General features: G+C 46.6%; 1 protein-coding gene across 6 annotated transcripts in view; it reads left to right on the top strand.

Moving 5' to 3' along the window:
* The window catches only part of farp1 (FERM, RhoGEF (ARHGEF) and pleckstrin domain protein 1 (chondrocyte-derived)), a 278,773-nt gene that overhangs the window by 129,464 nt on the left and 124,522 nt on the right, over positions 1 to 24,787 (top strand). For all 6 annotated transcript variants that reach the window (XM_063048415.1, XM_063048411.1, XM_063048414.1 and 3 more), the window contains exons 3-4: positions 21,152 to 21,256; positions 21,900 to 21,942. In XM_063048415.1, coding sequence (XP_062904485.1) covers positions 21,152 to 21,256; positions 21,900 to 21,942 — 148 coding nt within the window. The remainder of the gene's footprint in view (positions 1 to 21,151; positions 21,257 to 21,899; positions 21,943 to 24,787) is intronic.

The following is a 24,787-nucleotide window of genomic DNA, read 5'->3' as shown; positions in this document are numbered from 1 at the left end:
GGGGGGGGAGGGGTGGTATTCATGATCAAAGTATATTAACTTCCCGTTCCAAAAAACCCTCTTCTTACCCCAGGCCCTTCGTAGAATCGCCGCAATGCTCTTGAATCGAAGGAATTTAAGTACTATTGAGAGCGGTTTACTTTCTCTGTCTCCGGAGGGCCGCGGGACGAGCAAATGATGTGCCCTCTCAATTTCAATCTCCATAGTCTGGGGAATCTCCAGCACTTCCCGCAGCAGCTTGTCTACAAAATCCATCATCGACAACCCCTCCGCTCCTTCGGGAACATTATAAATCCTGATTTTTTTCCGTCGCGATCTTCCACCTTCTCAATTCGAGTCTCTGCCACCGCTATTTTCTGATTGACATTGGCAAGCTCTGACTTTATATCATTGAGTTGCTGTTTTATATCTTTTTGGGCTTCCCTTATCTCTTCCAAAATCCTTATCATATTTGCAGCTTCGCCTGCACTAGGCCCAGCGTCAGCCTCGCCGCCACGTGCACGTGTAGGAGAGCCGCGCACTGTACCTCTCTCTTCCACAGGCTCCACAGTGATGCTTTTTTATCTCCATTCTTTCTCCCCATTTTTGCCCCCCTTATCAATTCAGATATTTTCGAAAGATCTTATATTTGATGGATTAACAGGGCAAAATATGCGTTTTTCCAGAGGAGCTATTGATTTAAACTGCCATTCTAAACAATGACATCACCGGAACCAACTGACGCTATTTTAAAACCAGTTTGCTCAAAGCACAGTGGAGTATCTAATGGCTGTGCAAGTGCACACGATTGACGCTAGTTAGAAACTGTTCAGCAACAGTCTCCTGCCCCAATTAAGCGGCATAGTATCCCAAATAAATGAAAGGAATCACAGCCACTTTTTCAATTAGTTTTTGTTCCTTAAGAGTTGTACCAAATCAGCGGCTGCCCCAATTAACCAGTGGCCTAATTAACCAGAATCCACTGTATTACTATAAATAAGTCAATAAAATCGAGTTCAAAATGCATGTAGTGCATGCGTCAGCGGTAAACAGTTTGTTGTCCTACAGACGAGATCTCAATGGTGGCAGGCTATTCATTAGTCTCACAGCCTGAGGGAAGAAGCTGGTAGTCCTGGTCCTGATGCTCCTGTACCTTCTTGCTGATGGTAATGGGTCAAGGAAATTTTGGGGTGGATGGTAGGGATCCTCAGCAATGATTCGAGCCCCTCGTCCACAGTGCTTCTGGTACATGTCACAAATAGGAGGGAGGGAGACCCCTGTGATCCTGCCAGCTGTTTTTGCAATCGCTCTTATTTATTTTCCCTCTCGACCCACATCCTCCTGCCTTTTCCCTATAACCTTCGATGCCCTTACTAATAAAGAACTTACCAACGTCAGCTTTAAATGACTTGGCCTCCACCACCATCTGTGGTAGTGGGCAATGAATTCCACAGATTCACCAGCCTCTGATGAAAGAAATTCCTCTTCATCCCTGTTCTAAAGGGATGTCCTTCAGTTCTGAGCCTCTGCCCTGTGCTCTTAGTCTCTCCCACTGTTGGAAACATCCTCTGCATGTTCACTTTATCCAGGCTTTTCAATATTTAATATGTTTCAATGAAATCCTCCTCATTCTTCCAAGCTCCGTTGAATACATGCCCAGAGCCATCATTAACTCCTCGTACATTAACTCTTTCTTTCCCATTTCAGTACATTAATCTCCAATGCCAGCACATCCCCTTTATTAGATATGGGGCCCATTCTTCCCTGAATGACACAATTCAATCCACTTTCCCCACCACTTTGGTGGTTGGTTGGTTGGTTAGTCGACACATGCTAGATAGTGGCAAGATAAGATTGAGATGGAAGGGATGAGATAGAGAGAGAGGAGGGAAAAGATGGAGGGGGTGGAGCAGTAACCACCAGTATAGAACAAAGGGGCTGAACAGCCTGCCTTTTGAGCTTTATTCCCCATAATTTCCCTCTCTTCAGGTTGGTGATTCTCAGCTCACAGTTGAGGGTGAATTTCATTAGGAGTTCGAGAAGATTTGGTATGTCTCCAAAACCACTCGCATATTTTTATAGATGTACTGTGGAGAGCATTCTAACTGGCTGCTTTACCATCTGGTGTGATGGGGGGGGGGGGTGGCGGGAAGCTACTGCATAGGATTGAAGTAAACTGCAGACAGTTATAAACTTAGTTAGCTCAATCATGGGCACTAGCCTCTGTAGTATCCAGGACATCTTCAAGGAGTGATTCCTCAAGAAGGCAGCATCCATTATTAAGGATCCCCCCCCCCCCCCACCCATTACTCAGGTTATGCCCCGTTCTCATTGCTATCATCAGGAAGGAGGTACAGAAGTCTGAAGGCGCACACTGAACGATTCAGGAACGGCTTCTTCCCCTCTGCCATCTGATTCCTAAATGGACATTGAACCCATGAACACTACCTCACTACTTCTATTAATTAACACACATAAAAATTGTTGGTGAACGCAGCAGGCCGGGCAGCATCTATAGGAAGAGGTACAGTTGACGTTTCGGGCTGAGAAATTCCAGCATCTGCAGATTTCCTCGTGTTTACTTCTTTTAATTTCTGTTTTTGCACTATTTATTTAACTTAACCATTATATATAGTAATTCATGTTTTCTCTATTATTATGTATTGCATCGTACTGCTGCTACAGAGTTAACAAATTTCACGACATATGCCAGTGATACTCAACCTGATTCTGATTCAGATGCTGTCATAGGTTTCTTGCAGATTAACTGGGCCTCAGTAAATCGTCCAGCTCAAATAGGTACTGAAGCCATACATCACTCCTTTCCTTACTCCCTGTCTAACGTCATTCCAAACTACTTCCGTAACACCCCGGCGACTGAAACCCATTGTAATTTTTAAAGCGGTGATTGACATTAACAGACCTGTGTAAGCGCCTGTTCCAGCAGAAGCCAGTCTGCTCTGATCGAGATCCTGCTGCTTTCAAATGTGACAAGTGCCCCAGGGGTCAGGTCGTGGCAAAGATCTGGGCCTCATAAGGCAGGGCGGCAGTCTGCTCCTTCCTGCCTGGTGAATGATAATGATGTGTGGGTAACACAAAGCAAGTGTGGCAGCTACTGGCTCTGCCAACTGAACTGCTGCTTCAGAATATTCATCCTTACTAATGCCACATTCATCAGGATTTTTTTTCCTCCCAGCCTCCTGTCCTTCTAAATCATTTACACTTTTAGAAACTGTGATGAGAGTGGGTGTCTGTAGTTTATCCGGTGTCTGGAGACACAACAAGCGGTTCTCCCGAGGAAACAGGTTGATCTGTGTAAAGCCATCAAGCAAACCTTTGGAAGATTGGAGGTGACTGTCGGCAGGCCAGGGCGGAGTCTGATGGGTGTTCTCTAAATGAGGAACGAATTCAGAAATCGAAGCTGCAGAGGGACTTGGGGAGAGTCCTAGTGCAGGATTCTCTAAAGGTTAATATGCAGGTTGAGTTGGTAGTAAGGAAGGCAAATGTGAAATGTTAGTATTCATTTTGAGAGGACTAGAATATGTCAGCTTTATAAGGCATTGCTCAGACCACACTTGGAGTATTGTGAGCCGTTTTGGGTCCCATATCTATGAAAGGACGTGCTGCCATTGGAGAGGGTCCAGAGGATCTTCATGAGAATTGTCTCAGGAATGAAAGGTTTAACGTACGAGGAATGTTCGATGGCTCTGGGCCTGTACTCGCTAGAGTTTCGAAGAATGAGGGGGTAGCTTATTAAAACCCATCAAATATTGAAAGGTCTAGATAGAGTGGACGTGGAGTGGATGCTTCAAGTAGTGGGAGAGTCTAGGATTGGGAGGCGCAGCCTCAGAAAACAAGTATGTTCCTTTAGAACAGAATTTCTTTAGCCAGGGAGTGGTAAATCTGTGGAATTCATTGCCACAGGCAGCTGTGCAAACCAAGTCATTGAGTGTCTTTGAAAGTGGAGGTTGATAGTAAAGGCATTAAAAGTTACAGGGAGAAGGTAAAAGAATGGGGTTAAAGCGGAAAAGAAAACAACCACGGTCAAATAGTGGAGCAGACCGACGGGCCGAATGGCCTGATTGTGTTCTTATGCCAACCGGGTGCGAGTCCAGTCTGAGTGGGGACTATTGCCATGGCTCCCTTTCACACTCACCTTGTGGGGCAGAATATAGAAACTCTCAAGGAAGGGAGGATAATTATAATGTTCCCCAGTGTGGGGGAGTCTAAAACTAGAGTCTGCTGTGTACATTGAACGAGCTGCCAGGGACTGTAGTAGATCTTTGTACAACTGAAAATTTTAGAAGACTTACCGATGCCTATGTGGATCGGAAAGGTTTAGAGAAATATGAGCCAAATGCAGGCAATTGGGATTAGTATAGAAAGGCACTTTAGTCAGCATGGATGAGTTGGACCAAAGGGCCTGTTTTTAGATGTTTAACTCAATGAAGCCACGATCTTAATTCCCTTGCCCCAGACAAGAAAGCCCCTCCCCACGCTTGGCATTCCAGCAACCTGGGTTCAATCCACTGTTCAGCCCTCGTGAACTGACTCGACCCGAAACATCGATTCTCCATTTCCCTGCATTGTTGCTGCCTGACTTGCTGCGTTCCTCCAGCACCTTGTTTGTGTTGCTCAATATTTCTAGCATCTGCAGAACCTCATGTGGCTCCAAGAACTAGAGGGCATGGATTTAAGTTGAGAGGGAAAAGATTTAATAGGAACTTGGGGGGCAGCATTTCCCCCCACATACAGGGTGGCATGTGTATGGAACGAGCTGCCAGAGGAGGTGCAACAAGAACAGTTGGACAGGGGCATGGACTGAAAAAGTTTAGAAGTCTATGGGCCAAACTTTGGCAAACGGGTCTAGCTTGGCTGGGAAATCTTGGTCGACGTGGACCTGTTGAGCCGAGGGTCCTGTTTCCGTGCTGTATGACTCTCTGAACCATGAACTCTATGTAACACACACAAAATACTGGAGGAACTCAGCAGGCTAGGCAACGTCTGTGGAAAAGAGTACAGTTGATGTTTCGGGCTGAGACTTGAGGTGAGGCAGAGATGTGGAGAGGTTTAGGAAAGGGATACTAAAACTTAGAATCTTAAATGTCTGAAAGTTTGAAAACCAGTACGATTGATTAAATTCGAGGGCTGATCAAGAATCTAGAACTGGAGAATTGCTTTGATCTCAAAGGGTTGTGGTGCTGGTGGAGGTTACAGAGACCAGCCGGGGCAAATCCACGGAGGGATTGAATGAGGGTCAGAGTTTGAAAATAGAGACCCTATCAGTTTGGGAGCTGTTGTCTGTCACCCAGCACAGAGGCAAAATGAGTGTGCAGACACAGGGGCAGAGTCTTAGATAAATCCTGCTATGTAGCTCGTACTCAATAAGTGTCAGCAGGTCAAATTCCCCGGCATCATGACTCATTGTAATCCAAATCTTTGCAGAAAAAAAACACGGCAAGTTTGAAGTGTTTTTGTTGGAGCGATTGGCACAGTCTCCCAGCAACTGAGAGCAAGGTTTGCATTCCTTTGGCCTGGAATGTTGGAACTGACACACAGGCAGGCTGTCCAAGTGATTGGGAGAAGCAGGCCAGCAGCTGGGCCTCTCTGTCCCAGGATGGAGAAACCCAAGAAGGTTGATAAGATGGCGAACGTGTTTATTTTCTTGACGTGAAACGGCACGGTAACAGGCCCTTCTGGTCTAATGAGCCCGTACTACCCATTTACACCCATGTGACCAATTAACCTCCTGACCCAAATGTAGGCGGAAACCAGAGCACCCAGAGGAAACCTACGTGTCCTAGGGAGAAGATACAGACTCCTTGCAGACTCTGGCGGGAATTGAACCCTGGGGGTCGCTGACGTTGTAATAGGGTGTCACTAAACGCTATGCTACCATGCTGCCCTACTGAGGGTCGAGATGATGTTTTCTTGTGTCAACAGAACAGAATGTCATCAGTGTAGAGCACTGCACCTTTCCTCATTCCCTGTCACACACTGTTGAACTTGAACATAGGGTTGCCAACTGTCCCGTATTTGCTGGGACATCCCGTATATTGGGCTAAATTGGTTTGTCCCATGCAGGACCGCCCTTGTCCTATATTTCCCCTGCTAAGGTAGAGCGTTCCTATGAAACCTTTTGTGCTGAAATGGCGTAAAGCAAAGAAGCAATTACCATTAATTTATATGGGAAAAATTTTTGAGTGTTCCCAGGCCCAAAAAATAACCTAACAAATCATACCAAATCACACATAAAGCCGAAAATAAATAACACTAACATATAGTAAAAGCAGGAATGATATGATAAATACATTATTTCTACTTTATGTAGGCTCTGTATGTACAGTATAGTCGGGAAGATGAAGGCAAAACCGATTTGTGGGAGGAAAAAAATTGGCAAGTACGCACATGCGCACACAGGTGCCCGCGCAAGGCTTCATGGTCATGGTAGGCTTCTCTTGGGGTGTCCTGCGATTTGACTCAATACACATAAAAGTTGCTGGTGAACGCAGCAGGCCAGGCAGCATCTTTTATGTGTGTTACTTGAAATTCCAACATCTGCAGATTTCCTCGTGTTTCCGGGATCTGACTTCTACTTTTGTCCCTTATTTGGGAGAGAGAAAGTTGCCAATCCTAACTGTAAAAGACATGTTGAGGTGAGTTTAACCCTACTTGAATAACCCCCCCCCCCCCCCCGGGTCGGCCGGTCCGCAAGAATATTGTCAATATTAAACCCGTCCGTGGTGCAGGAAGGGTTGGGGACCCCTGGTCTAGAGTAGTTACAAGTAAATCTAGTCAGGAAACCAGGAGAATCTTCTTTTCCTAGAGAGCGGGGAGAATGTGGAATCCATTTCTACCAGGAAGAGCAGGGATTGGTTTAAAAGGAAGCTGGACAAACACGAGGGAGAGAGGGTGATGGAAGATGAGGTTGGGGGAGATGGAAGAACAGAGGGACTGAATGGGCTGCCTGTCAGCTAGGGGCTCCGTGCGCACCAGTGACTTATTGGATGAGGTAGAGTTTGTCTGGAGCCCAGGGAAAGTCAGCTTAAAGAGCAAGAGTTCTCATTCGGAATCACTGGAGACTAAGACAGGCTTTTATAGTGGGAGTAAAGTTGCAATAAAATGGGTGCACAGAAAGGCAAAGAGAAAGCAAACCTGCTGGTGAAGTGGGGCTTGCTGAGTTGATCTTTGCAATCGGTCCCCCTGATTCTGTGTCTCAATCTCTCTCTGCCTCGTCTCTCTCCCTCCCTGTCTGTCGCTTTCTCTCTCACGACACAGTAGCATAGCAGTTAGCGTAGTGCTTTACAGCCCAGTGACCAGGTTTCAATGGTACCGCTGTCTGTGCGTTCTCCCTGTGACCGTGTGGGTTTCCTCTGGGTGCTCTGGTTTCCTCCCACATTCCAAAGATGTATGAGTTTGGGTTAGTAAGTTGTGGGAATGCTATGTTGGCACTGGAAACTTGTTGACACTTGTGGGCTGCCCCCAGCACATCCTTGCACTGTGTTGTTCATCGGTGCAAGCGACACATTGCACTGTATGTTTCAACGTTTCCACGTACATGTAATAAAACTAACCCTTAGCATTCTCTCTAGCTCTTTTTTCTTCATCTTTATTATCAATCATCTCTCGCTTTTCCTCTCTCACTATCCCTGTCTCTCTCTCTTTCTCTGTCTGTGTGTATTCTGTCTCTCTTTTTCTCTTTCTCACTATGTCCCTCTCTATGCCTTTTCCCCGTTTTTCTCTCTTTCTTTCTCCTCTCTTTCTGCCTGTCTGTCTCTGTTTCTCTCTGTCTCATGGGATTTCTCTCCTTTCCCTCCCTCCCCCCCCCCGACCTTCTGTCCTCTCTCCCTCTTGGGGTGTGTGCACTTCCATTCACTTTTGGATAGCAGGGGAATTAACTATTCTGGGGAAAAGGCAGGTAGGGGAAGCTGCATCCATGGCCAGATCAGTCGTAATCGTACTGAATGGTGGAGCAGACTCGATGGGCCAGATGACCTACTCCTGCTCCTAGCTCTTGTGTTCTTATGAGACAAGTGCATGTGGACAAAGGTGAGAGGTTACAGGTCAGTGGCTGTGCATGCAGATATAATGATGATGGGGAGTGGTATTCATGGAATCTCCTTCCCTGACCACAAAGGAAAACGGAAGCTAGGGATGTGTTGGGGGGGGGGGGAATTTTGACCCTTTGTGGATGTTCTTCCATTCAGTTGGATCGCAACCGATCCAAGACCTCAGCATCAATCTCATGCACTAACGGCCACCGCCAGCGGAAAGGTGCCCTCCCAGCCACACACCGTCCTGACCTGGAAATGTGTCGCCTTCACTGTCGCTGCGTCAAAGTCCTGGCGCCCCCTCCCTAATGGTGCCATTGGTGTACTCGTGGTTGAAGGACTGCAGCAGTCCAAGAAAGCAGTTCACCAGCACCTTCACAATGCAGCCAAGGATGGGCGACAGATTCTGTGCAGCCTGCATTGCTCAGTTCATCTCCCTCACTGGAGCTCGTGCGTGAGGCCTGGAGATAGCAGGGCAGAGGCTCAGAGACACGAGAGACACTGGAATTTGGGGCGACAGTCTTTTAACAGCAGAATATATGCTCTCTTGAGCCTTCAGCTCAAAGTCAGTTTGAGGTTTAATATCACAGGCATATGTCATGAAATTTGTTTGCTTTCCAGCAGCAGTACAATGTAATACATAATATTAGAGAAAAAAACTGTGAACTACAGTACGAATTTGTGTACTAAATAGTTAAATTAAATAAGTAGTGCAAAAAAAAAAGAAATAAAAGGTAGTGTTCCTAGGTTCAATATCCATGGCAGAGGGGAAGAACCTCCCTGATGGTACGCCTGAGAAGAGGGCATGTTCTGGGTGATGGGGGTCCCTAATGATGGATGCCATCTTTTTGAGGCAATGCTGCTTGAAGATGTCCTGAATACTACGTTTTCAGGCTTTTGTATTTTCTGCCTGGCGGGAGGAGAAGATGGCAGCAGCGCGACGCAGCACGCGCAGCCTCTCCGGAGAAATGATATCGTATTTGTTAAATGGAGGCCGTGCACAATTCTGATTTGATGGAGACAGCCGTGAGAAGCACGGAGGAACATCTGCAGAAACTTCTGAAATGCCCGGTTCGCTGCCGCTGCTGCTGTACGATCGAAAATCTCCGGAGGGAAGGCCCCAAATCCTCAGCTTTGCCTGCTGCTGGCTGCCAGATGGGGTCGAAGTGCTTGGCAGAGATGCTGCCTGGTGCTCGGGTGTCGGAGAACTGGTCGGAGGCTCGAAGTTTTCGGACGACTCAGAGTCAGACTGTGGTCGGGCATGGCAGGGAGAGTTTTCTTCCTTCTCCCGTCTGCGTGAGTTGTGGGACTTTCGAGAGACTTTGAGCTTTTTTTTACCGTGCCCATGGCCTGTTCTTCATCAAGTTACGGTATTGCTTGCACTGTTGTAACTATATGTTATAATTATGTGGTTTTTGTTAGTTTTTCAATCTTGGTCTGTCTTGTGTTTTTGTGCTATCACACCGGAGGAATATTGTATCATTTCTTAATGCATGCATTACTAAATGACAATAAAAGAGGACTGCGTGTCCTCATAATCTGAAAAGAAGAGAGAACGTCTGGGGTGAGTGGTGGTCTTTGATTGTGCTGGCTTCTTTACTGACGCAGTGAGAAGTATAGATGGAGTCCGTGGAGGGGAGGATGGCTTCTGTGATGTGCTGAACTGTGTCCACAACTCTCTATATTTATTGTGGTCACGGGCAGTGCAGTTGCCACTCCATGCCTGATGCATCCAGATAGGTGCATCAATAAAAATTGGTGAGGATGAAAGGGGACTTACAGAATTTCAGCAACCTCCTGAGGAAGTAGAGGAAATATGAGAGATGGTTACAGCAGAGGAGGCCGTGGATAGACATATCAGAATGAGAATGGGATGTGGAATTAAAATGTGTGGCCACTGGGAGATCCTGCTTTCTCTGGCGGACAGAGCGTAGGTGTTCAGCAAAGCGGTCTCCCAGTCTGCGTCGGGTCTCGCCAATACATAGAAGGCCACATCAGGAGCACTGGATGCAGTATATCACCCCAGCCGACTCACAGGTGAAGTGTCGCCTCACCTGGAAGGACTGTCTGGGGCCCTGAATGGTGGTAAGGGAGGAAGTGTAAGGGCATGTGTAGTACTTGTTACGCTTACAAGGATAAGTGCCAGGAGGGAGATCATACAGTAGAGGAGGCCATGGATAGACATATCAGAATGAGAATGGGATGTGGAATTAAAATGTGTGGCTACTGGGAGATCCTGCTTTACAGTAGAGGAGGCTGCGGAAATTCCCCTTCTGGACTATTCCTCTTCTTACTGACTCTCACAGCCATCTGGACTATTCCTCTTCTCACCCTGTCTCTTGCAAAAATGCTATCCCCTTCTCGCAATTCCTCCATCTCCGCCGCATCTGCTCTCAGGATGAGGCTTTTCATTCCAGGACGAGGGAGATGTCCTCCTTTTTTAAAGAAAGGGGCTTTCCTTCCTCCACCATCAACTCTGCTCTCAAACGCATCTCCCTCATTTCATGCACATCTGCTCTCACTCCATCCTCCCGCCACCCCACTAGGAATAGGGTTCCCCTGGTCCTCACCTACCACCCCACCAGCCTCCGGGTCCAACATATTATTCTTTGTAACTTCCGCCACCTCCAACGGGATCCCACCACTAAGCACATCTTTCCCTCCCCCCTCCTCTGCTTTCCGCAGGGATTGCTCCCTACGCGACTCCCTGGTCCATTCGTCCCCCCCATCCCTCCTCACTGATCTCCCTCCTGGCACTTATGTAAGCGTAACAAGTGCTACACGTGCCCTTACACTTCCTCCCTTACCACCATTCAGGGCCCCAGACAGTCCTTCCAGGTGAGGCGACACTTCACCTGTGAGTCGGCTGGGGTGATATACTTTGTCCGGTGCTCCCGATGTGGCCTTCTATATATTGGCGAGACCCAACACAGACTGGGAGACCGCTTTGCTGAACATCTACGCTCTGTCCGCCAGAGAAAGCAGGATCTCCCAGTGGCTGCTCATTTTAATTCCACATCCCATTCCCATTCTGATATGTCTATCCACGGCCTCCTCTACTGTAAAGATGAAGCCACAGTTAGGTTGGAGAAACAACACCTTATATTCCGTCTGGGTAACCTCCAACCTGATGGCATGAACATTGACTTCTCTAACCTTCCGCTAATGCCCCACCTCCCCCTCGTACCCCATCCGTTATTTATTTATATACACACATTCTTTCTCTCTCTCTCCTTTTTCTCCCTCTGTCCCTCTGACTATACCCCTTGCCCATCCTCTGGGTTTCACCACCCCCCGCCTTGTCTTTCTCCCCAGACCTCCTGTCCCATGATCCTCTCATACCTTTTGCCAATCACCTGTCCAGCTCTTGGCTCCATCCCTCTCCCTCCTGTCTTCTCCTATCATTTTGGATCTCCCCCTCCCCCTCCCACTTTCAAATCTCTTACTAGCTCTTCCTTCAGTTAGTCCTGACGAAGGGTCTCAGCCTGAAACGTCGACTGCACCTCTTCCTAGCGATGCTGCCTGGCCTGCTGCGTACACCAGCAACTTTGATGTGTGTTGGTTGTCAGAGGAAATGTGAGCTTTTCTTGACTGCGGCATAACTACAAAGACTAGCTTTTTCTTTTGTTAAATTATGGATCCATTTATTCACCAGGATTAGACAAATGCTTCACAGATAAAAAAAGGGGACGTGAGAATAATTGAGGAGATAGCAAAAAAGCTAGCACTGGCATAATGGACCAAATGTTTGCACCCTGCGTTTGCTTTTATGAACAAGTTGTGTTTGGAAGGGTTGACAGTTTCCCAGGAGGTTTTCAGGAATGCTGTTTCTCATCATTTTCTTGCTTGTTTGAATCCAGGATGTTACGTTTGTGGGTCAGTGGTTCAGGCAGCATCTGTGGAGGCAAAAGGGATGGTCGACATTTCAGATCGAGACCCTTTTGCCCCAGATGGCAGCATCTGTAGGCTCTTTTGTCTATAACTTGCTCTGCTGTTCTGTGGATTTGAATTATGGAGAGCTTCATGGGTAGGGTGAAAGGTAACAGATCATAAGTCTATATGAGTGTGTGGCCTCTGTCGGTCGTGGTCAACCATGGGTACTGTGCCTCTGGTAATCACTGAGAGTAGCCTCTCCAGGGCGCAAGCCAGGGCAGAGTTGATATGGAGATCCGTCTCCATGCAGTGGGACCCCCTCTCCATGCTGATGACAGGTCCAAAGGAACGACGAAAGTCGATACAGTTTGGGGCCAGAAACATCGCAGGAGTTGCCGTGCCGGTGCTGGGTACAGTAGTCACCTGCCTTTGGGATTCCGACTCCGGATTTTTCCTCGGGGTTTACTCCCAAAGCCTTTCCCGTGAGTGGGTGTAGCCGCAAGACAGCGGAGGTTTGAAATCGGAGTTTTCCCTCTCGTAGATGAGCTTCCATCCGTGGTTAACGAGCCCCATCTGCCCGGAGCAACTGGTTTTAAGGCACCAGTGGCCCACCTTTGCCCCTTCTCCTGGCAGTGAGAACAGCTTCGCCAGGCATAAGAACTATGCCACACGTGAAGGCCAGGAGTTGGACTTGGTTGTCAGAGGCTGATTGAGACGCACGCCATGAACAGCATTTGTTTAGCAGTGGGAGCTCGTCCCCACTACCACCCTTCGGCTATGATTACCCTTGGAGCCAATAAGGCTATAAGACCATAAAGTATAAGAGCAGAATTAGGCTGTTCAGCCCATCAGTTTTTCTCCACTATTTGACCCTGGGGTTGATTTATTTTCCCTTTCAACCTATTCTCTTACCTTCTCCCTGTAACTTATAATGCCTTTACTATCAACCTCCACTTTCAAACACACTCAATAACTTGGTTTCCGCAGCTGTCTGTGGCAATGAATTCCACAGATTTACCACCATCTGGGTAAAGAAATTCCTCCTCATCTCTGTTCTAAAGGAGCATCCCTGTAATCCAAGGCTGTGCCTTCTGGTCCTAGACTCTCCCACTATTTGAAACATCTTCTCCACATCCATTCTATCTAGACCTCTCAATATCCAATAAGTTTTATTGAAATTATTCCCCCCCCCCCACATTCTTCTCAACTCAAGAAAGTACAGGCCCAGAGCTATCAAACATCCCTCAAATTTTAAACCTTTCATTCTAAGGATCATTTTCATAAACCTCCTCTGGAACCTCTCCAATACCAGCACATCCTTCTTTCGATATGGTGTCCAAAACTGCTCACAGTACTCTAAATGTGACTTGACCAGTGTCTTATAAAGCCTTAGCATTATACCCTTGCTTTTATATTCTAGTCTGTTCGAAATGAATGCTAACATTTTGTAACAACACACATAAAAGTTGCTGATGAACGCAGCAGGCCAGGCAGCATCTGTAGGAAGAGGTGCAGTTGACGTTTCAGGCCGAGACCCTTCGTCAGGACTAACTGAAGGAAAAGTGAGTAAGTTCTTCCTTCAGTTAGTCCTGACGAAGGGTCTCGGCCTGAAACGTCGACTGCACCTCTTCCTAGAGATGCTGCCTGGTCTGCTGCGTTCACCAGCAACTTTTATGTGTGTTGCTTGAATTTCCAGCATCTGCAGAATTCCTGTTGCTAACATTTTGTATCTGCCTTCCTTACTACCAACTCAATCTGTAAGAACCTGGAGGGAATCCTGCAGTAGGATTATCAAGTCGCTTTGAACCTCCGATTTCTGAATTCATTTAGAGAGTAGCCCACCCATCAGAATCAACCCCCTGGCCTGCTGACAGTCACTTCCAATCCTGCCTGCAGACTCTGGTTCCCACTATCATCGCTGCCTGACTGTTTCCCGACCAGAGCTTCTGTTGTTTATCGGAAGATTCTGACATGTCGAGCATGACTCTGTCAAGTTGCTGGAAATTCCTAGCAACGTGTCCCTTAAACCATCCTCTGAACAGTTCTTCACAGTCAAATACTTCGGAATGTCCCAGATATCGCAACTTCTTCCTTGAAAGACGCTGCTGGTTTTTGGCATTTCTTGTTTCCTCGTTCCGAAGCTGCATGGTATCCCAGGACACGATGAGGATTGGAGCCTCAGGAAGTTTCCTTTTGGCTCTTCTCAGGTCATAGAGGCTTTCAGCACGGAAACAGGCCCTTCAGCTCAACTGGTCTAGGGTCTGTGTTAACCAAGATGTCCATCCAAGCTAGTCCCATTTGCCTACATTTAGCGCGTATCCCACTACACCTTAATAATCCACTACCTGTCCAGCCATCTTTTAAAAGTGGCTCCCGTACTTGCCTTAACCTCATCGTCTGGAATTTTGTTCTATATGCACACCACTCTGTGTGTGAATGAAATTTGCCCCTCAAGTTCCTATTACACCTTTCTGGAGTTCATTCATCTCCAAGAGGACCACAGCCTTGTCATGGTTTGGACGATTGTGTGCCTCGATGACCAGGAGAGCTATGTTGGCTGGAGTCAAAGCTTTAAACTTTGGCTCTTGGTAGGGTCACCCATGCCAAACAGGTCAAAGGGAGTGGCCAGACTAAGGGTGGTCCACCAGTCCTCCATGTTTGGGGGTTTCAGCTCAGAGCTAACAACTTTGACTGGTAAGACAAAATTGTTATAGAAACAGCAATGAGGAATTGTTCTACATCTGTATTCCTGGGTCTCCACCCGGGACTTGTATGACTGACAGTACTGAAACTTGACTCTAAAGAGTTAATAGCTCTTGGTGATTGTAAAGTTCTTGCACAATTTGCCTCTGGTCTGATTTTAATGACAATGGAGCCCACAGTCCTCCAGAGAATTGAATGACAAAGGGCTGCTTGAGATAGTGGAGGGTTCATGAAAGCGTTAGGAGAGATAGTGTGTGCGGGAGGTTTGTTGTAAGCAGGCAGGCGCTGACAGCTGAGATGAGGTCATTGGCAGGAGCAGAAGAATTATTGAAAACCTGAGCCAACCAACTGGCGGGAGTGTTCAAGGACATCTTCGGTCTCTCACTGCTGTAATCAGGGGTTCCCCCCTGCTTCAAAAGGGCAATAATTATACCAGCGCCCACGGAGAGCAAGGTGAGCTGCCTCAATGACTATCACCCTGTGGGAGTCACATCTACTGTGATGAAGTGCTTTGAGAAGTTTGTCATGGATAGAATCAACTCCTGCCTAAGCAAGGACCTGGATCCGCTGCAATTTGTCTATTGCCACAACAGGTCCACAGCAGATGCAATCTCACTGGCTCTCCACTCGGCCTTGGATCATCTGGGTAATAGTAATACCTGGTCCAGGCTGCTGCTTATTGATTATAGTTCAGCGTTCAACACAATCGTACCCTCAGTTCTAATCAACAAGCTTCAAAACTGTGTCTCTGTAGCTCTGCCTGCAACTGGATCCTTGACTTCCTCATTGGGAGACCAGAGTTTGTGCGGATTGGAAATAGTATCTCTGCTTCGCTGACAAGGTACTCTGGCACACCTCAAGGATGCCTGCTTAGCCCCTGCTCTACTCCCTCTGCACCCGCGATGTGTGGCTATGTACAGCTCAAACACCATCTATAAATTTACCGACGACACAGCGACTGTTGGCAGAATATCAGATGGTGACAAAGATTGGCCTTGCACTCAGTGTCAGTAAGACTAAGGAATTGATTATGGACTGCAGGAAGGGGAAGTTAAGGGAACACGCACCAGTCCTCATGGAGGGATCAGCAGTGGAAAAGGTGAGCAGTTTCAAGTTCCTGAATGTCAACATCTCTGATGATCTATCCTGAGTCCAATGTATTAATGCAATTACAAAGAAGGCAGGACCATGGCTATATTTCATTGGGATTTTGAAGAGAATTGGTATGTCACTCCATACTTGCTAATGTCTACAGATGTACTGTGGAGAGCATTCTAATTGGTTCCATCACCATCCGGTTTGGAGAGGCCACTGCGCAGGATCGGAAAAAGCTTCAGAAAGCTGTAAACTCAGCCAGCTCCATCAAGGGCACTAGCCTTCCCAGCATCGAAGACACCTTCTAAAGGCGATGCCTGAAAAGGTGGTATCCATCATTAAGGACCCCCATCACCCAGAACATGCCCCTGTCTCAATATTTATTGAGAAATTTAAATGGGAGAGGGGAAGAAGGGTTCCTGTACCTCCTCCTTGATGGTAGCAATGTACCCATGTACCCCATCTTAGTAGTGTTCTCTCCTTTTGCACTACTAACTTTATATATATATAGCTTTTATTGTTATGTATTGTGATATACTGTGGCTGCAAACAACAAATTTCTCGACATATGCCAGTGATATTGAGACTGGTTCTGAAACTTTCAAAGTCAAATCAAAGTCAAAGTTGGGCTTATTGAGTTTGGTGTGGGCCCCCAAATCCTAAGAACTTTCTACAGGGGCACAATTGAGAGCATCCTGACTGGCTGCATCACTGCCTGGTCTGGGAACTGTACCTCCCTTAATCGCAGGACTCTGCAGAGAGTGGTGCGGACAGCCCAGCGCGTCTGTAGTTGTGAACTTCTCATGATTCAGGTCATTTACAAGGACAGGTGTGTAAAAAGGGCCTGTAGGATCTTTGGGGATACAAGTCATCCCAACCACAATCTATTCCAGCTGCTACCATCTGGGAAATGGCACTGCAGCATAAAAGCCAGGACCAACAGGCTCCAGGACAGCTTCTTCCACCAGGCCATCAGACTGATTAACTCACGCTGATCTGTGTGTACTCTATATTGCATTTTCTGTTCTATTTTTTATAAATTATTATAAATTACTATGATTGCACTTTGCACATTTAGATGGATATGCAACATAAAGATTTTTACTCCTCATGTATGTGAAGGATTTAAGAAATAAATAAAGTCCATTCAATTGTCATATGAACATAGAATATAGAATAGTACAGAACAGGTTGTTCGGCCTGTGATGTTGTGTCAGTCTTTCAACCGACTTCATGATCAATCTTAATCCTTCCCTCCTGCACAGCCCATAACCCTCCGATTTTCTTACATCCACGTACCTATCTAAGAGACTCTCTGATGTATCTGTCTCTATCGCTAATCCAGCAGAGCATATCGTTCACTTACCATTCTGTGTAAAAACCTACCTCTGGCATCATACACTGTATGCACAGGTTCAGTGAAAGCCTTACTTGCAGCACGTCACAGGCACGTATCATTAGAGACACAGCATTCACGTGGAAAACATAAATTAAACATAGAAGAGCATAATTAGAATGAAAAATGCCCATTGGTACACAGTGGTCATAGTTTTGCTATACTGATTAGGGTTGTGCAGGTTGTTTCAAGAACCAAATGGTTGAAGGGAATAGCTGTTTTTGAACCTGGTGGTGTAGGACTTCAGCCTTCTGTACCTGAATTCAACTTGTGCTGTTTCACTCTGAATTTTACCAAACCCTTGGATAACTGAGTAACTAATATGTTCACGAAATAAAAGTTAACTAATAGTGATCGTCAGGGTGGCCAGCTGTCAGTTGGAAAGAGGAAAAACTGTGGATGTTAAAAATCCAAAAATATTGGAAATGTTCCTTTGGGTCTGAGGTGAGAAGCAGTCAGTGTTCAAATTGAGAGTCTGGGAAAGGTTGACAACTGGCTTTCCCCTGTTCTGATGTTGGTGAGACTCAAAGCAGTTGAACTGGAGTGGTTACAGACTTTAACTGGAGTGAGCTGTCTCAGTTTGGTTAGTGTGCAAGTGGGAGTGTCTGACCATCACACAAAGGGCTTGTTTGACTTTGTGAGTCTGAGTCTGTTCACCTCTGGGGCAATGGTGCTCGCAGCTGCTTCTGTCAGTTGGTGTGCCCTCACTGGGTTACAGGGCACATACCACAGTCTGGAGGTCATGGAAACACTCCAGTCTGTGCTCCTTCGTCAAGGATCTAAAGGTCCACACTTGGGAACTTGGCCTTTTGGTATCCCAGTACTCTCCCATGTCAATCTCACCCAAATCCTTGGTGTGAGAAAGGATTTCTCACACCAGAATCCATTTGCCCGTATCCCAACTCCCCACTGGGTTCTGCGTTGTCAAATCAGCTCTCAGTTTAGCAACAGTTTCATGTTTCTCCCTGATCTTGCCCCCACCATAACTCTCTCTTGCTGCATCCCGCCACCTACCCCAGCTCTGCAAATCCCTCCAGCCTCTATACCCCTTCCTATATTTGTATCTTGCTCAATCCAGACACCTACCCCATCTCTATAACTCCCTCCAGCCTCTATACCCCATCCTGTATCTGTATCTTCCTCCATCAGTGACACCTACCCCATGTCTGTGACTTCCTCCAGCCTCTAATCCCCCTCTGGCCCTTACACCCCTCTCAATCTCTGTACTCCCTCTGGCCCCTACACCCATCCCTGTCTTTGTAACCCCTCTCTATCTCTGTGACTCCCTCTGGCCCCTGCACCCCTCCCTGTCTTTGTAACCCTCCCTATCTCTGTAATTCCCTCTGGCCCCTGCACACCTCCCTGTCTTTGTATCCCCTCTCAATCTCTGTACTCCCTCTGGCCCCTGCACCTATCCCTGTCTTTGTAACCCCTCTCTATCTCTGTGACTCCCTCTGGCCCCTGCACCCATCCCTGTCTTTGTAACCCCTCTCAATCTCTGTAACTCCCTCTAGCCCCTACACCCATCCCTGTCTTTGTAACCCCTCTCTATCTCTGTGACTCCCTCTGGCCCCTGCACCCATCCCTGTCTTTGTAACCCCTCTCTATCTCTGTGACTCCCTCTGGCCCCTGCACCCATCCCTGTCTTTGTAACCCCTCTTCTATCTCTGCTACCTTCTATGCTGCCCCATATCTCTGTTCCCTTTCCAATACCTGCGGCTCGCCTTGACCCTGTGAACCCCTGCCTGGGATTTAGTGGAGGGAGATGTTATTGCAGCATTCTGAAGGGAGCTGGATTGGTATCTGATTGGGAGATCTTGCAGAGCTAGCCAAGGTCAGTCAGGACAGTGGGGATGGCTGGACTGCATTTACTGTATGTCGAGCTGCACGGACTGAGTGTTTCAGATGGCTGCCTTCCATGCTGTATCTTTGGCTCTCGCAAGCACATTGGTATGTCCTGAAATGAACCAGGAAGATGCTGCCAAAGTGCAGAAGATTCTTCCAGTTTGAGCTACTTTGTTCCTGACACCAGTTGGTGAGCTGACCAGCTGTTCCTCCTCCACCCCCCCCCCCCGCCCCAAGGCAGGGAAACCTCTCAAGAATATTCCAGAACTGCACGCCACACGAGAAGGTGTCAGTGCTAAAGACTTGGTCAGAGAAGTGTTGGTTTTGAAGAGTGTTTTAAAGAAGGTGGGAGATGCAGTGAAGCTTACAGAGGAAATCCCAGAGTTCAGGGCCCTGGTGGCTGAGGTCTCGGTCACCAGTGGGAGAATTCATCTGTGGATAAGCAAGAGGCCAGGCCAGGAGGAGTACAGATATCTCAATGAAGTTATGGCAGAGATTAGTTTGGACTTAGCTTGATTTGTATGCCCCATCTATGCTGTTCATGCATAGCGGAGCCCTTGATATTTTTTTTGCGGGTTAGAGGGTGCCAAGATGGTTTAAAAGTGTCCTGATATCAACATATGATGAAGAACAGTTTCAGTGTGGTAAATTAGTGCCAACACTTTCACACGAGGTTCGCTCCATCAGTAAATTGTCCACTTTCCAAATATTTACTGACAAACAGTGGTGGGTATAGACCATTTCAAAATATTACATTTAAGCCTCTGTGTTGTGTAAATAACCTTGCAGACAATCTACCTCCTCTTCAGCTCTTGACCTGATGAAGTTATCTTGTCATTGACATCCACTCTGTTTAATTGGATATGCTTCTGTTCCCATGGGGCTGCTTTGCCAGCACCGTATCTCACTTCTAATTGGATCCCCGTGAATCTGACAACACAGAACCCACAAGGCAGATGAAACGAACTCTCAGCAGTATCAGCCGTGACTCAGTGGGGCGGGCAGTCGCAGGTTGAAGACCCATCCTGGGCACGCCATCTCCTTAATCTCGGCTGCTGCTCTCGCACGGTGCAGAGGGAGTGCTGAGCTGTCAGTCATAGGGCCGTAGGGCCCTGAAAGAGGCCCTTTGGCCCAACTGGTCCATGCTAACCAAGATCCCTATTTAAGCTATTCCAATTTGTCTTATGTTTTTCTATCCATTTACCTGCCCAAATGTCTTTTAAATTTTAATGTATTTGCTTAGCCACTTCCTCTAACAGCTTTTTCCATATACTGACCACCCTCTTAGGTGAAAAATTAACCCCCCATTCTCTCCCCTCCCACCTTAAACCTTTGTTTAGTATTTGATTCCCCAACCCATCTATTGCTCACCCTATCCATGCCCCTCATGATTTTATATGCCCCTTTAAGGTCAGCACTATGCATGAAGTCCAAGCTTGCTCAATCTCTCTCGATAACTCTCTCCCTCAAGTCCTGGCAACATCTTCATAAATCTCCTCTGCCCTCTTTCTAGCTTTGTGGCATCTTTCCTGTGGCAGGCTGATCTAAGCCTGTGGGGCGTGACAGCAGTCTAAGTGATAGTGCGACGATATTACAGCTCGGGACATTGGAGTTCAGAGTTCAATTTTGATGCCACTTGGAAGAAGTTTATACGCCCTTCCCGTGGGCACCGGAGGTTCCTCTGAGTGCTCCGGTTTCTTCCCACATTCTAACGACGTACTGGTTGGTAGGTGAATTGGTCATTGTAAATTGTTAAATAGGTGGGTTGCTGGGCGATGCAGCTTTCGACTGGAAGGGCATATTCCGCACTGTATATCCAAATAACTTTAAAAATATATAAAACTGAATGCAATAGTCAAATGCAAGCTCACCAACATCTTGTACAATTGCAACACAACCTCCCAACTTCTACACTCAATACCGAATGCCACCTTTGTCAGCCTGTCTACCTATGATGGATGCCATTTTCAGGGAACTCGATGAGCCGTCTTTCAAAGGGTCCTCCAAACTGAACTCCCTCCTGTTCCTTGCAGTAAATATAAAATGTGCTGGCAGCCAGAGACGTTGGAAGACAGATTAAGCACTGACTATGTCTCGTGAATTTTAGATTTTTTTTTAAAACGTCTGTTGCTTACCACTGAATTAATCTTGAAATACAGAATTATAACACACGTACTCGACTTGACAAATTTCTTATTATTCATTACAGTTAAAAGCCCCCGGGAAGCACTTGCTGGATTTGATTTGCCACAATCTGAACCTCATTGAAAGTGATTACTTTGCACTGGAGTTCTTGGACCATCACAAGGTTATGGTATGTGTAAAGTGCCTATACAATACTCTGCCTGTGTTCTCTGTTGAACAATGCTAAATGGACTTCATTGAAGAACAAGACTTCAACTGATTGCAATTTCTGAGGGCAGTCCTATTCCATTTACTGGTTTATTTTAATATTCAAGTGGTTTTCTTTAATTGCTTAGATAAGGCATCATTTTTATTGCTGTACTCATCCAGAATTTGCACTAAGTGGTGAAGTCACTTGTCATTGACCTTGATTCTAAAGACTATTGAGTAGGGATATGCCATTTTCTATGCTGAGATACCATCTCGGTGGCATGCCTGGTGCCCAGCAACTTTGAGATAAGAAGCTGATTGGACAGCCAAACGGAGTGAGGTATTCTCCCAGCAAAAAGGCACCACTTCCACTTTATCCCGACTGGAAAAAGTGTTGCTCTTCCTCCATCTGTGTTAGATCAGTATCTGGAATCATCCTAACTACAGCTCCACCTCCACACTAACCATCCTAACCACAGCTCCACCTCCACGCTAACTGCACTGGCCATGGAGTGGTAGCCTTGCCAGTGACCCTTGTGCCCCACAGAATGTCTGAGAAAGATTAGTTGGTTAAGTTACTCTGTGAGTACTTATTATAACTACTATCACCTCTTGTGTTCTAGGTGTGGCTGGACCTACTGAAGCCAATTGTGAAACAAGTCAAAAGTGAGTATAGTCTACTTTATGGGTCCCTTTGCTTTCATATGGAAGTTATCTACATTCATTCACAGGGTTGAGGTAGAATCAAAGTCGCCCACTTCACTCGGGAGGGTAAAGGTTATTCTAGATGGGACAGTTTTTGGATAATAATCCTTCCTTTGTTGAGCTGATAAAGCGATTAACATAACCGCAGTTTCAGATTCAGTTTCCACCGCTGTCAGTAGGGAGTTTGTACGTTCTCCCTCCGGTTTCCTCCGGGTGCTCTGGTTTCCTCCCACAGTCCAAACGCATACAGCTCAGTAGGTTAATTGGTCACATGGGTTTAACTGGGCTGTGCAGGCTCGTTGGGCTCAAAGGGCCTGTTACCGTGCTGTATCTATACTTTTTTTTAATTTTAAAAAATCAAAGCTGTCATTTGGAATAATCATCAAAATTTGGCTTCCTCTATCATATCTGATTCACAAGTTTGACCAAGATTTATAAATATGTTGGTACCTGTTTAAATTCCTGGATAAACAACCTCTAAGGACTCAAGTAGACACAGTACAGGGTCATGGAGCGAAACAGGCCCTTCAGCCCAACCCATCTGTGCTGACCAAGGTGTTGACTGAGCTCCTCCCATCTACCGGCATTTGACCCATTTCTCTCTAAACCTCTCCTATCCATGTTGCTGTCAAGATCTCTGTAAAACATTGTTACTGTGCAACTTCCTCTGACAGTCTGTTCCAGGTGTGCACCGTCCTCTGTTTGAAATATTTCCACTCTCACTTAAACCTAGTACTCACCTACTCTGGGAGTAAGACTGTGACTATTCACCCTATCTTTGCTCCTCGTGGTTTTATAAACCTCTGTAAGGTCATCCCTCAGCTTTCTACCCTCCGGGAAAAAGCCCCAGCCTTTCCAGCTTCTTCTTGTATCACAAGGCCTCCAGTTCCAGTAAAACCTTGTGCACCCTTTCCAGCTTAACGGTGTGCTTCCTACAGCTGGGGACCAGAACTGCACACAACACTCCAAGTGGATGTACAGCTGTAGCTTGGCACCCCAGCTCCCAGACTCAGTGGCCTGACTGATAAAAGACAAAGCGCCAAATGGCTTCTTCAGTACCCTGTGTATCTCTTTCACCACTTTCATCCCTGCACCCCTCGATCTCTCTGTTCTACCACACCCTCCAGAGCCCCGTCATCGAACAGCCCAGGCAGAGGTCATTCACTCCATCCTTTGAACGGCTCTCCACGCTCCTTTCTTCTTCTTCTTGGGCCCTAGCTCCTAGTGGAACACAGGCCATTGATATCCGCCTGTCTCCATTGTCGGAAATTGACGGTATGGTTGGAATCCATCCATGTCTCTGTCATTCACTGTAAGAGGATTGAGCTATGCAGCTTTACCAGAGTCCTGTTGGTCAGCCTTACCCATTTTCTCATCTCACGACTGGAGCACAGGGTTGGACTTTGAGAGGCCCTTATACTTTTACCCAGGAAATAATTTCTTCATTGAGTCTGGAGTCCTGCAACATGAAACAGATCCTTCAGCCCATCAAGTTCATGCTAACCCTCAGGTACTGCTTACACTAATCCCATTTTATTCTCTTCCCATCTTATCAACTACCCCCCCCCATTCGATCCTCACCAACCCACTGGGGGGTGGGGGGGTCAGTTAACAGCAGCCATCTCACAGGTCTTCGTGTTGTAGGAGGACACTGGAGCACCCAAGGAAAACTTCATGTAGTCATACGGAGAACGTTCAGACACCACACAGACAGCACCAGAGGTTAGGGTCAAACGTGGATCTCTGGAGCGGTGAACCACTGTGCTGTTTCACATCTCCACATCCACTCAGGTTCATTTTGAATAGTTTCCACTCAGGATCATCGAGGCAAAGAGTTATACAGCAAAGAAACCAGGCCCTTCAGCCCATCTCACCTGTGCTAAAAAAGGTGCATTGAAGTAGTTCTGTTTGGCCCAGCTCCATTACAATATCTTGCTGTATAACCCCTTCTTATCTCTGGCTCTTTTTCTAACCACTGTAAATCTCTGCCTTCTATTTACTACCCATTGTGTCGTGGCAAACAATTTCCCTTGTTGTTCATTCCCAAACTGGCGATCTCCCTGATTATCCACCCCCGGTTGCCCTGGGACTGTGGAGGCATTCTTGCATCTGAGGAGGCCGGTCAGATAAGATTATGGACCGTGGTAGGGGAGCAGAGAGCCAAGTGGTTCCATCCTCAAATCCTGCCTTCATAAGACATTGGGGCAAATGAGGCCATTTGGCCCATTGAATTTGCTCTGCATTGATCACGGCTGATATATTTCCCTCTCAACCCTATTCTGTAACTTACCACACCTTGATGTATAAAGAATATATCACCCTCTGCCTTAAATATATTCAATGACCTGGCTTCCACAACGAATTCCACAGATTCACCACCCTCTGGCTAAAGAAATTCCTCCCCATCTCCATTCTAAATGGACATCCCTCTATTCTGAGGCTGTGCCCTGGTCCTAGACCCCCGCCCACCCACCACTATCAGAAAGATCTCCTCCACATCCATTCTGTCATGTTTTACCTCACCCATATTCAGCATCCTAGTACTGGGTTTTGTGTAAACCTTAATTTCTTCCACAATCCCAGATGGCCAATTTCAAATAAACAGAATAATTTTGAGTATCTTTTTAAAATGTTCTCTCCTTAGAGAAAGTTTAATGAATGCTAGTTTAATGAGTAATGGTCATTTTTATCAAGGCCAATTCTTACATCTCATTTACTTGGATTTAAATTCCTTGACTTCCCTGGTGGGATTACTCTTATAAACCCATTCCTGACTTCGAGTGCCTCTATCAAATCTATACTGATC

Source organism: Mobula hypostoma, chromosome 5 (genome assembly GCF_963921235.1).
Source record: "Mobula hypostoma chromosome 5, sMobHyp1.1, whole genome shotgun sequence".
Classification (NCBI taxonomy): Eukaryota; Metazoa; Chordata; class Chondrichthyes; order Myliobatiformes; family Myliobatidae; genus Mobula; species Mobula hypostoma.
The sequence above is the reverse complement of the archived record's forward strand: the minus strand, read 5'-3'. Positions and strand labels throughout refer to the sequence as shown.